Here is a 13,387-nt window from a genome sequence, read left to right as displayed (position 1 = left end):
AAAATCATTAAATAAAGAATGCAGTAAAGAATCAACCTTCTTCTGAACATGAAGATGTCTGCTTATTCTTTCCTCGCAGTTCTCCATTGCAATCGAATGGTTCTAAACCGATGATACGATGGAAAAATGGAGAGATGCTTGTCTAGATTTATATAGGATATTAGGGAGAATTATAATTTACATGGGAATTTCTATTTATATTAACTTTATATTTAAATAAGAATTGAATAAATGTATTCCTTATTATGGTACTTTAAATTAGACAACAGATAATGATCGACGAAGATGTCAAGCAGCCTAACTAGTAGAAACATGACAAAAAAAAAGATTATTTAGTGACCTACGTGGACCAAAGTCTTGATAGTAAGATTCTGATATTTATCATTTATTTTTTACCGAAAGAAAGAAAAAAAAAACGATGAGATGTCTTCCGTATCAGTGTATGAAAAATAATTAGAAAGCTAATAATAACTTATATTTACCATATATAAAAATTTAAATTAGAAAAAAAAAATAAAGAGTTTGTGTAATGACAGTTATATTTAAGTATTAATGTGTATTATTGTATCCATGTACATTAACTTTCTGGTTCTTTGGATTTAGATTCCTGTATCCAATGGTTAATCGGATTCGGATCGGGGCGGGATGAACGGATCCGAAGAAACGCAAGCCCGTTTTGACGCGCCGGGGTTATATGCTTCGGAGTTGCGGGCTACCGGGTCGACTCGGGTGCTTGTCCGAGCCCCCTCTTCTCTCTCCCGTCTCCCCCTATTTCCCCGAGCCCTATTTCTCCGTTTAGCTCGGGGAGCGGCCACGGAGCTGCGGCGACAGAGCCCCGGAAGCGCGGCGGGAGCGACGTTCCGCCGTCCGCCCTCGGAGAGTTCACGGAAGCACCTCTCTTTTTTCCTTGTTGGGGTGGGTGGGACTCTTTCTTGGGGTTTCTCCGGTGTTGTTTTACTCTGCGATCCTTTGTTCCTCTTCTGTTCCTTTTTCTTCTTTGAATTATCGTAAAAATCGATTCTTTTCATCCACGATACTTTGCACCGACAGCTTGTGGATGTGGACATGATGATATATGTAGAGGAAGATTGCAGTCTATCTCATCTTTTGTCAATCTTTTCCTCGTTTCTCTGCTTTGACTTCTTTTCTTTTTGATAGTATCGAGGACCTGAAGCTAGCTCCTGGCTGAAGTTTTAGCTTGAGAATATTCTCCCAGTTGATAAAGTGAGAAATCCTTTTGCCCTTTAAATTATTCAAAAGAGATCTAGAACTTTTACTCTATTGAGATTTTGTTGTTATACACACTATACAGCAGACCCAAAGTTTGTCCGCCTGCGTCTTTGAAGATAGCAGCGGATGCCACTGTAATTTTGATTCTTTACAAATCACATAGGGGTGAAGTGTTAGTTTATTTTAATAAAAAAGTAAAAAAAATTGAATATAGTGCTTACAGTCTTTGGGTTCATCATCTGATGCACTTTGGAAATATATTTTGATCAGATCAACGTCAAGGTTAGTCTATTTTATTAAACTACACACATTATATAATCAAATAATCACATGTCATTTTCGAGCACCATCTGATGAATCATGAATCTAACTAAATCTAAAACCAAAATTTATCCAATTAATTTTTCCATCCCATGTGATGCTTTTCAATCCAACTCTAATCAGTGGTTCATACTTGATGATTCTCATGATTTTTCATATTTAATATAATAATTGTTCAAAGATGGATTCAAAACTTTTTGATGCTTTATAGTTTGCTGTTCCATCTAATCCTACATGTAATTAATAATTATGGTTTTACCATTGTTTCTTATTCTTCTGTAGGTATCATGTCATCAGGAAGTAAGGGAATGGCGTGTGTTTACAGATATGGCATATTGGTGATCTTTCTTTCTTGGGGTGTGTTGTCTTATTGTTCAATTGTCTATTATCGTGGCTTCTTTGGTAATATGCTTTATTAACTGTCATTCTTTTCTGTTATTTATGTTCATTTCATCCTGTCTTTGACTAAATTTCTTTAATGATGTTGACACATTCATGCGCTTAGTCTTATTGTATGTATGAGTGTTGCACATGTTCATCGCATGCCACTTCATTATCTTTCTCTTTTTGCATTGCATATTTCATTATGCAGTATTTCCTGAAGTTTATTGGACAGTAATATTCCACTATATTGTCTTGCCTGTTGCAAGTTAAGATGGATGCAACTGAAGGGAGGTATCATATGCTTTATACCTATTCGGACTCTTCTGCAGTATGACATTCATTGCACAGGACCCTTTTTGTATATATTTTCAAAATTTTCAGAGGAAGGTATTGGAGTAGCCAGAAATATTTAGGCCTTTTATATGTTGGTGAATGTATCTTAAATGCTTCCCTGACTTTGCAAATGATACAACGAAGCATCATATTAATATTAACAATAACATCCACAATCTATCAAATTTGATTTTTCTTTGCTTGAGATTTTTATTTAATCAATCATCAGCATTTTGATTTCTTGATGAATAATTCATGATTTGCCTCTGTGCTGACTAATGAGTATTGAAATTTGTATGTGTTGCCAGTATCAGCTTCATTACTTGTGTCTTCTAGTGAAGATGATTATTTCCGCTGTGAAAGTGTCGTAAGAAATTGGGCAGATGCTTCAAGTGAAAGAGGAATAAAAGAAGATGAATTAACTCTAAAGGATATACTATTTTTTCTGCATGTTCCGAGAACTGGGGGACGGACATACTTCCATTGGTCAGTGCCTTTACTTCTCTTTTCTTGGTATCTTGGTTCATATCATACATTGGCTTTTACCGAGTTGTGTTTCTGATATTCATTTAATTGCTTACAGCTTTTTGAGAAAAATTTATACGAGTGCTCAAGAATGCCCACGTTCCTATGATAAATTACGATTTGATCCAAGGTAGTTCTCCTTTTCCCATGGTAATTTAAGCTTTAATTGACATTTAATAGCTACAGGAAGCCAAACTCTGTCATAAAAACATTTAATTATTGTTTTTGCAACAGTAACCAACAAACTTTCTTACTGCTTTACTTGCAAGCTTCATGGAATAGTCTGAGTTAAAATAGGAAAAATCTGATCCTGCAGAATACATAAGCAAGTGCTTGCAGGAAGCATCATTGTGGATCATCTTTGAAGAACAACAAACTATGGATGTTCTTAACTTACTGATTGAGTTTATGATTGCATGATGTTAGTTACTCAGGATGACAAAAGGGACAAAATTTGTCCGAAAATCAGCTGCTAATTAAAGTTGGCCATACAGACTCACAAGAATTGTCCTTGATGTATTAAGTGGTACATGTATTGCAATGGGGTGATGAAGCATAAAAAGAACACCCATTTGAAGTTGTTTTCAGTAGAAACTGGTAAAAAAAAAAAGAGTTCGTACGAGGCTTCACTATGGAATAATGAAAAGGCTCTTTTATGGATATCTTTAAGACACCACAATGTTTAGAGTGTAGAAAGTGAAGGAATTGACTGAATGTATAGAAGTAGTTACTAAGGAATTTAAGGAACCTGTAATAACAGCTGAAATCAGTGATCCATAACATAGCCAAGGACTTGGTGTCAGTCATGCTTCTTAGGAAAAGAAAAGCATTCAATGTAGGAAAATTAAGTATGATGAGGCCAGTTTGGAGTAGGATTTTTGCTAGAGCTGTTGAGCGGTATGATTTCAGTCATTCATTATCATGGTTCTGAACACATTCCAATGAACATGCTTTTATCTCAATGCTGTAGTTATTCACCATTGTTTTAAGTGGAACACCTTAATTTTGAGCAGGATGGAAATTTGAGTTGCCAAATTGCAGGAAAGTGTTCAGTCAATTTAGAATAGGTCAAACATATCAATGTGGTGAGACATATTTAATGGTTCTATTATGTACAATCTAGAATGGAAAGCAACATATTAGCTGTAGTAGCTATCTGTGACAATATAATTTGTCAAAATCTCAGCAGCAAGGCAAGTGTTCATTTTCCTGTGTGATCAAATTGTTTCATGGCAAACATTTTGTAGGATAAGTTAAATATGCTGTTTTTATCTTCTTTTTTTCTGGTGAAACACAACAAAGTGGTTTGAAAATTTAAAAAAGAGCTCTGGATACCTATTCTCTCATGGTTCTATTAAGTTTCTGAGTCTGTTGGAAATAATTTTATGAACATTAAGATTCTTAAACTTAGAAACAGCATTTAGATAATATGTTTTATTTATCTTGATATTTTTTAGCTCTGATAAGCTGAATTTGGTGGTCTAGCAAACCCAATTGCAGATTGGTGGTTACTCATGATGACTATAGTTTGATGTCCAAACTGCCTAAGGACATGACCTCAGTGGTAACAATTTTGAGAGATCCAGTTGATCGTGTGTTCAGCACGTATGAATTTTCTGTGGAGGTTGCAGCTAGATTTCTTGTGCATCCAAATTTGACTTCAGTAGCCCAGATGTCTAGACGAATACGCCCAAAATCTCGTGCTGTTAGCACATTGGATATATGGCCTTGGAAGTATTTGGTTCCTTGGATGAGAGGGGACTTATTTGCACGGGTGTGTATTCTTTACCCATTGGTGCCTACATTTACCTATCTTGTCTTATGATAGTATGCTTCTTTGTTCAGGTTGTTTTTACTGACATGCACAAAAATAAGCTACATAACTACCAAATCCTCGAGTAGCTTTCTATATTGGTCTTGGCTGGTCAGGCGCAGATGAGGTCAATGAGATGACTCAGCTGCGGTGTTAGTTTTGTGATGCAACCTGGTGGTTAGATTATCTTACTTCATTAAGATTAGATCTAGTATGAGTCATAAATTATAAATTCTAAAATTACAAAAAATAAGAATGGAGTTGGATGCATGAAAATATTTGTCTGTAAGAGGGCAAACACTTTATCTAGAATTTTGTAAATTTAAACACAAACATTATATATATATATATATATATATATATACACACACACACACACACACTTTAAATACAAAAATGTAATCGCTCCATTTTTAAATTTTTATCAATATACAAGTAAATCATAAAAGTTGTATGTCCTTGTGACATCATTGTTTGGAGGCACAAGTCTATATTCATGTTTCTTTGCAGTTTTGTTTTTTTTTTAATTTTTTCCATGATACCAAGTGGTAGGGGTTGGTGTCCCATGTAGCAAGGATTTAGATCTTGGTCTGATATTGATTTGAATAATTTATCATATCTAAGGTACTGGTATGCAGGGCATCATATCATCCTATATAGCTCAGTAGCACCCAAAAAAAAATAAAAAAATTGGTATCGATGCGTATTGGATCATATGGTCCAATATTGGTTCTCGGTTAAACTAGTAAGCATCGATCAGTATGCATTATATCACCTGGTAGTTGAAATCATACTCCCCAGTATGCTGATACATTGATTTTGTCAAAACTAGTCTCAAACTGAGATTTAAATCCTTGCTTCACACGATCTTATCAGTCTTAATATTGTGTGAGATACTATAAACTGATCATATTTATAAATATGTAGGAATTAAAACGGTCAACATAAGCCGAATATTGAAATAAATTACCATGCTGATTCTAGACGAGAAACGGTTAACAAGACTATATGTTAGACCAAATGATGCCAACAAACCTAATGTCAGTTAATGTTGTAGATGGGTTTCATGGAGCTTTAACTTATATTTCTTCTTCACCTCTCTATGCATGCCTGAAAATCTCTCTGACCAATTGTGGTCAAATGTTGTACAGAGGGATGCTAGAGAACTTGGGAGACTTAGAAAGACTGAAGAATTCAGTAACCCATATGACATGGAAGACATGGTTATGCCCTTACATGAGTTCATCAATGACCCTATAGCTCATGACATCATTCACAATGGAGCTACTTTCCAGGTGTGATGCTGTAATACCTGCTGGCAGCATTCTAATCTTTGCTTGCGGTTCTTGCATTTTTTTTTTTTTCTTTATAGGATGTCCTGCAGTGATGCTTCTTCAACTGGGCATTGTTTCTGCTCATGAAAAAAAGTATCCTTGTGTTTGTTCTCTCTACAAATGATATGTTATTTTCTTATTTATATTTAGTTATTATTTTTATTGCATATATAGGTAACCTGAAGATGTTGCCTTTCTGAAAAACAAAGAACTTCAGGAATTAATAGATATTAGATTGGTTGAACTTGAATTCCTTTTGTCCTGGAATTGAAGGGACTTCGTGGCAATGCAAATAGACAGGCTTACTGGTGTTATTTGAGTTTCCTAACTGGTTTGGAGCATGTTATATATAGGTTTCAAACTTAGAGCACAAAATTGGTAAAGAATGAACTTATTAGAAAGAGAATGCCAATTTTTACTACCTGTTCTGTAAAGAAAAAGAAAAAAATACTACCTATTAGGTTCTTACTCATTCAGAAGCATAGCATTGTTGTTCCGGTAGCCCTTTGACAGTTTTTGAAGGTGGTAGCTTGATCCCGTCTACTGAATTGAAAATGATGGTTTACCCTCATTTATGATTTAACTATTTACTTTCAGATAAAGATTCCAAGCAAATTTGTTTCTTTTTCTTTGTCATATTTACGTATTAGTAGGTGAAGCTTCCATTCCATCAACATTGAGCCAGTTGATTGATCAAGCCATTAATTATGATCTTTGTCTCTTTTTTTCATTTTCTCCTCGCGTTTGCTTTTTTTGTTTTTAAAGGATAACTGATCTTTACATCTCAAGATGTCTGCCTTTTTGCTTTTAGTTCTTGTAAGAGTTGTGTACTCTGTGATATGTGCTCAATATTCAACTGTAATGTTATTTTTTTGTTCCAAATACGTCCTGGAATGCCATTCAGGTAACAGTGTAGGGCATCCACACAGTACCACTAACTGGATGAGGGACATTACCTCTCTGAATTTAATTTTTTGATATGATAATATAATGTGATCATGGTCATGAGGGTTGTGCAGTACAGATTTTGTTAATACAGTGGTTTCATATGTCAGGTAGCAGGACTAACAAACAACTCATATGCTGTAGAATCACATCATGTGCGTAGTTGTGTAAGGAAGCACCCAGAACTTGGCCATTTTGTACTAGAGGTCGCGAAGGTGCGTTTAATGAGGCCTGATATCATTGTTATTATGATTTGTATGCATCAATCTTTGTTTTTACTGGTAGTCACAGCTACTTAATGCTACAGCATAGGTTGGATCAGATGCTATATGTTGGTCTCACTGAAGAGCACAGGAAATCTGCTACCATGTTTGCCAAACTGGTTGGAGCACAAGTACTTTCCCAGTCTGAAGCCTTGAATTCTACCTTCAAGCAGGAAACTTCCAACCAAACTGGTACACCTGAAACTTGATTTTTTACTTTTAGTCATGGAGTATCACAATTTTCGTATTTATGTCTATATGCTCTGTGCTTTTATGGTGCTAATCATATATGCTAGATGAATGCTGTTGTTTATGAGCACAACTAAGTGACATGAGAATTAGAAGTTGAAATTCCAATCAGTACAAGGGATGTTCCTTGGGGATGTAACAACCTGTCTATGATGAGTTCTTTCTCCCCTATCTGAACACTGCTTTAAATTTATATAATGGCAAATAACAGTGACAACACAGTAAATAATATTCAAATCAACCATTACTATTCAGGTATTCCATTTTTATGAGAGATTTAATTTTGATAAATAGGAAAACTATAACTGCAATTGTTCGCTGCTACAATGGTTAAATGACTATTAGTGCTTGGTTGAATTAAACTCCAATGAGAGACAGTTCGAGGTGTTGAGGCTTTTTCCTTCTTCGTCTGGTTGTCAACCATAGTGTGGCAGAGATGGAATATTTGATTTGAAATCAGCACAGACCATATCCCTGTACATGTGCCACCTGACACAAGTCAGAATAGGTTGCACTTGTCATCTATGCTTGAGAATGCTTATAGTCAACAGTTTTTATATAAAATGAGTCCAGAAGGACAAAAATACATGGAATTCTTATACAGTTTAACCTTCTTTACAGAACCAAGCTCCTCTTTTTCAGATTCTGAAGCTGATGGTTTAAACCAGATTGAGGTAATTCTAGATAGTCTTTTTATGAAGCATGACAATTCATGATCTTTTTACATCCTTCTTTTCTTGTGATAGGGTAGCACCAACAATCAAAGTGACAGTGAAGTTCCTTCTTCAACTCATGTTGAACCTGCAAGAGAGAATGTAATAGTACTTTGAAAGTTCATTTTGTATAAAGTTTTTCTCATACCCTTGTTATTGGAAATATCAAGCTGATATCTTTTTATTAATTCTGCCAATACAATGATAGTTCTTTATCTTTGTTGGCATTTGGTATTTATTCTGCTAGCTTGAGTAATATATTCACCATTGTCAGATGACAGTTGGAAGGTTGATGGAGATCTATGAAACATGCATTTCCAGTTTACGAAAAACCCAGGCATCTCGCCGGACTCTGTCTCTTAAAAGAGTTGCTCCTGCGAACTTCTCAAAAAAGGTAGGTTGTTGGATACCGTAGGAAGTTATGAATCATGATTTTGTGCATTAAGCTTGCGTATGTTTATTTTATTTAACTTACTGCATATTGGTTTAAGTGCCTAGGAATTGACATGATGTAGAAGGTCAGGTGCCAAGAGCAGTCAGTCTGGTTATCTTAACCTATCAAAATTATTTACAATGTCAGAAGTGTTCTTTTCTAGGAAGCTGAGAGCTATATGACTAGCATTGGCATAGATGTCATGGTACTTTTATGCTGGGTCTGCCATACCGAACCGTACCGCCCGGTATGGCGGTATGTACTGGTCCGACAGGTTGTCGGTATGTGGATCGTCTATTACCGGTCCGAGTGCACTGTAGCACTGTACCAATGCTACAGTACTCGGCATACCTGGGTGTACCGCTCGGTATACCATACCGGTACCGGTACCAGTACCGGTACCAAGCCCAGGTCAAAATACCGGTACGATACGGTATTGCGAACCTTGCTTTTATGCATGGTGCCTTGGCAATTATGTGCCAGAAAACCTGGTTGAAGATGACATTTTATCTTCTTGCTCTGTCTCCTTTCTTTGTAGATTATGTCGATTATCTTACCGCGTAAAAGTGGGATCTTGATTTAGCAAATAGGTCATGGAGTTGACTCGAGTATCCTTATACATTTCTAACTCTATTCTTTTTCCCTAGGGTGCTTGGACTTGGCAGAGAAGACATCATACTCATCAATTTAACATGACACAGGTTTTCATATGGGATTTGAGTTGGATCCTATTGAAGCCTAAGAAGAACAAACATGGACATAGAATAGGGAGATGACAAGACGTAGATACAACAAGGACACATGTAATTTTTAATATATATAAAATATTCAATTAATATAAGTTTTAAAATATTTATATTTAAATTTTATAAATTCTGCAATGTGAATAAATAAATATCATCATTGAAGTTGAAAAAATTAAAATCATTTAAATGTAAGTATCTAAAATAAGGGTTGAATACCTCAAATAATATTTAACAATCTCCAGATATAATTGATATATGTTTCCTTATGATAATCTTTAAATTTCTTTCTAGATTTATTTCCTTGCGAGGTCGGTGATCCATCTTTATGCAGAATCCGAAGTAGATGGCCCTCGTGAGGATCGTGAGTGCAACACTGCATGCGAGTTCTACGTGCCGAAGCGTGCAATAGCGAAGTGGAAGTGCTGTCGTGGCCCACAAATAGAAATGAAAATAAATAAATAAAGACACGACCGGACATGTGTGACATGTGTCCGGCCATGTCGATGATGTATATGTGTTTTGACACATGTTGAACATGGACACGTCTATCAAAAGCACGTGCCCATGCTTCTTAGGTTGGAGCGAGCCAAAAAGCAGCTCGTCATTGCCCAGAGTTGTTTGACTTATGATCATTCCTAATTATTCTGCCTGAATCTGATCACTAGGGAAGAATAAGAGAATGATTGGGGATGACGAGAAAATGACAGAGGAAGTAAAAGAAACATACTTAGCTTGTTGCATGCCCCCATCACCCATATCTAGCTGATTGTCAATTGATGTCATTTTTGCTGTTGGCATTGCAGCTACTTGCCACAATAAAAAGCAGAGGTGTTCAAACTGGTTTGAACCGAATTGTTAAGGATCAAATCGAACTTAGCTGAACTAAGGTAGGTTTGAATCGGAACTGATTCGGACCTTCCCAACTGAACGTGTTCAAAACTGGTTAATCCGGTTAGTTGGTTTATAATTTCAAGCAATTCTTTAAAAATATATTTTTTAAATGAATCGGTTTGCTTCGATGAACTGAACCAAAATTTTGGTCCAATTAGGCCAACATAACAAGATAAGTAAAATTGGGCCCATGTCATTTGTGAAATTGTGGCATTGAAATTGAGCCAACATCGCTATTGTATCCGTAGTTTAATCACCAATTTGTGGAACCCAAGTACTCAAGGGCGTACCCAGTACACGAGGCTCCCGCCAATGTGGGGTTTGGGGAGGGTCAATGTATGTAGCTTTACCTTTAAGTATTCAAAGAGGTTGTTTCCACGACTCGAACCCGAGTCTTCCAAGTTGTAAAGGAGCAACCTTATCATTGTACCAAGGTTTACCTCAAACCCAAGTACCCTAGGAATTTTGTAAAATCGGTTTTGTTGGAACCGTTAACCAAATTGAAGAAGAGAACTTTGAATTGGGACCGTTTATAGCCTTCAAAACGAAACTATTGATGAACCGATTCGGGTTCAATTCAGTTGTTTGGTTCGGTTTTAACACCCCTAATAAAAAGATATTGATGGGTCCAAGGAAAAGGGAGGGAGACAACAGGAAGAAAGTATTTGACTCATTATTGAGGGGATTCCCAATATCTAAAGATAAAGAAAAAAGAGAAGAGAAAACAAAAGAAATGGTTTGAAAAATAGTTTGAGCCAATGTTGTCAAAGGTGTTAGGCATTAATTGGCTAAAAGGTGTCGTGGTTCTAAAATGAGTGAGGCATAGGGGCTCGTCTAGGTGATTGCTTGAGTGAACCTAGACGCTCACCAGTTTAAAAATATATATTTAAGGAAAAACTAATTAGTAGATTAAAATTTAAATAATATATGAGTTTCATATCATTTCATAATAAAAAAGATTATCACTAAAACCTCAAATTACATATATTTAACCATATGTAAAGCAAGGTTATGATACTGTTCAACATGGTTCGGTATGGTTCATGATAGATTGAGTAGTATGCCTGATATATACCATCTGTGACAGGCTGACAATTTCTTTCTTTTATTTTTGTCAGCTTTTTTAGGTTTTTACCAAAACTCGATACGTATCGATATACCGACACTCGGTTCATCAGTCTGGACAAGTATGGTACCAGTCGGAGCCCTGATTGGTACCCTACCAATATAAGAAATTGTGAATCTTGGTATACAGTATTATAACTCTCAATCATCCAAATCCAACAACAAAAATAACAAAACAAAAGAAGAGTAACATTTATCAGTCCAAAACTCATTTTGAAATATATAAAATAATGAATGGGTATTCAAATATATTGATTGTTTCTTTTGTTAACATTTTAATTTGTAATCATACTTTAGTATCCTTAACTAGAATAGTAGTCGTGTTTGACACTAAGATCTATATTTGCATCTGATATCAGTACCTAGGTCCAAATAACTGTTTTTTCTTTCTATATTTTCAATTTATTTTGATCATCTCCTATTATTACGCTGTGTATTTATGATGATTAGTTTCATTAGAATCAAGATTGTTATGTTTTATGTTGATACTTTTCATGAAATCGTGATAGGTTATGTTGCAAACCAGCATATTCCTGTGCTCCTATGCATTACTTTGATTTCCTTCTTGGTTTGTTTTATTATTCACACCACTGCAAAAGTGAGATAATACACATCATATGGTAACCAACCAGGAAATTGGATTTTTCAGGCACGCCTATCTGTTCCTGCAACAATTCTGCAGCAAATCCAATATCTGAACAGTCTTGATGTGGAACTTTACAAACATGCTCAAAATATATTCATACGGCAGGAGAAACATATCATGCAAAGTGCTGAAATTTTCATTCAGCCAGAGGTATTTATCTGAACAGTCTTGATATAGAACTATACATACATGCTCAAATCTTAGTCCTTCAAAATTCCTTTTCCAGCTGCCTTGCTTTGCAAAGAAAGTAGACTTAAAAGTTTGTCTTACTCCATAAAATCTCGTCTGTAACAGAAGATTCATTATAGCTAAAGGTGGTGATTGTCAGTATAGCTTAGACTTTCAGCAAGCGATGAATTGCATTCTGGTTTACTACATGAAGTTTTTTAATTTTAAGTGGAAAAACACCATATACGATTATCATGCTTTTGTGGCCCATATGAAGATGTCAAATTCAGATTAGTGCTTATAATATCGGCCTATCCAATTATTGTTCCAGCTATTTATTGGTTTGTCATTGTTTGAGTAGTTCTTCAAATATTCCTACCACTAATAAAATATTGTGAGCAGCATTGGTTGGCTTTGCTGTAAGCTTGTAATCCCAACTCTTGGTTTGCTGTTACTTCTACATGCTTGTCCGCTGCTTAGAGTGCTGACGTTGCAACTGAATCAATCTTGGACTTTTGATGAACTGCTTTTCTTGGATGTCTGTAACTTCACTCGCCCAAATGGTGTTCTGAAACTTGTGCCTGTTTCTGCTGCTAGTTCTTTCTTCTTGATCTTATGTATCGAAATGTTCTATGTGCCAAAAAAATATGAATCTGCATTTTTTATTGTCTGGCTCAGGCTCACATTGCAAGTTTTCATTGATGCTGCAGGACCTGCAGACTGTAGCTTGTGGCGGCTCATATGGATGCCCACCTTGGAAATCACTCTTAGTCATTGCATTGCTGGCGATTGTTGTTCTTATCGCGCTGTTTCTATCAACAGGGAGAAGGACGAACAAAGTAAAGAAATGATGATAGGATGACAAACTGTGTAATCTTCTCAAGCACAAGTCGGATTGGTTGGTGTGAAGTTTTGTGAATGCTGAAACGACTTCTGGTGCAGAAAAAGATTATAGAATGCAAATGAAGAAGAGAAACGACAGAGCTCAATAAATTCTACATCAGATATTATATGTTGGTCTCGTTATTGTGTTAGATCTCCATTGTGGGCGGCTCGTCTCCTTTTCGGTGTTGTTCTTCCACTTCCAAAAGGTGGGAGTAAAACCCAGCTTTGTTCACTCAATTCAGGATTAAAATGGAGCTGCCCTGTCCGGTACATAATTTGTTGATATATGGTTATTTGACGTTTTGATTTGTTTAAAACGTCAACAATAAAATCATTAGTCCTAATTATATAATTTATTTGGGATTGATTGCACATTAAGATTT

General features: G+C 35.8%; 1 protein-coding gene across 5 annotated transcripts; it reads left to right on the top strand.

Moving 5' to 3' along the window:
* The first annotated feature begins 730 nt into the window (after positions 1–730).
* Positions 731–13,356, top strand: LOC103981066 (protein-tyrosine sulfotransferase). 5 transcript variants are annotated; one of them, XM_009397653.3, is made up of 14 exons: positions 731–915; positions 1,159–1,224; positions 1,834–1,908; positions 2,577–2,754; positions 2,852–2,923; positions 4,279–4,567; positions 5,758–5,901; positions 6,996–7,100; positions 7,193–7,340; positions 8,019–8,071; positions 8,144–8,212; positions 8,385–8,504; positions 11,955–12,101; positions 12,830–13,356. In XM_009397653.3, exons 3-14 carry the CDS (start codon positions 1,839–1,841, stop codon positions 12,968–12,970), a joined length of 1,536 nt encoding a protein of 511 aa, XP_009395928.2. In that variant the 5' UTR covers positions 731–915; positions 1,159–1,224; positions 1,834–1,838; the 3' UTR covers positions 12,971–13,356. The 5 variants fall into 5 exon arrangements, with proteins under 5 accessions (XP_009395928.2, XP_009395926.2, XP_009395927.2 ...); XM_009397651.3 differs by having other exon boundaries at positions 1,834–1,953; XM_009397652.3 differs by lacking the exon at positions 1,159–1,224.
* Positions 13,357–13,387: the final 31 nt, after the last annotated feature.

This window comes from Musa acuminata, chromosome BXJ1-4, assembly GCF_036884655.1.
Source record: "Musa acuminata AAA Group cultivar baxijiao chromosome BXJ1-4, Cavendish_Baxijiao_AAA, whole genome shotgun sequence".
NCBI classification, from domain to species: domain Eukaryota; kingdom Viridiplantae; phylum Streptophyta; class Magnoliopsida; order Zingiberales; family Musaceae; genus Musa; species Musa acuminata.
Note: the sequence above shows the minus strand (reverse complement) of the source record. Positions and strands in the feature narration are given on the sequence as shown.

Bases quoted from the DNA above. Each gene is read 5' to 3' on its own strand.
- LOC103981066 (XM_009397650.3), top strand. From the start codon at position 1,839: ATGTCATCAGGAAGTAAGGGAATGGCGTGTGTTTACAGATATGGCATA. The intron at 2,755-2,851 runs GTCAGTGCCTTT...AATTGCTTACAG, and splicing joins GGACGGACATACTTCCATTG to CTTTTTGAGAAAAATTTATA. The intron at 8,072-8,143 runs GTAATTCTAGAT...TTCTTGTGATAG, and splicing joins ATGGTTTAAACCAGATTGAG to GGTAGCACCAACAATCAAAG.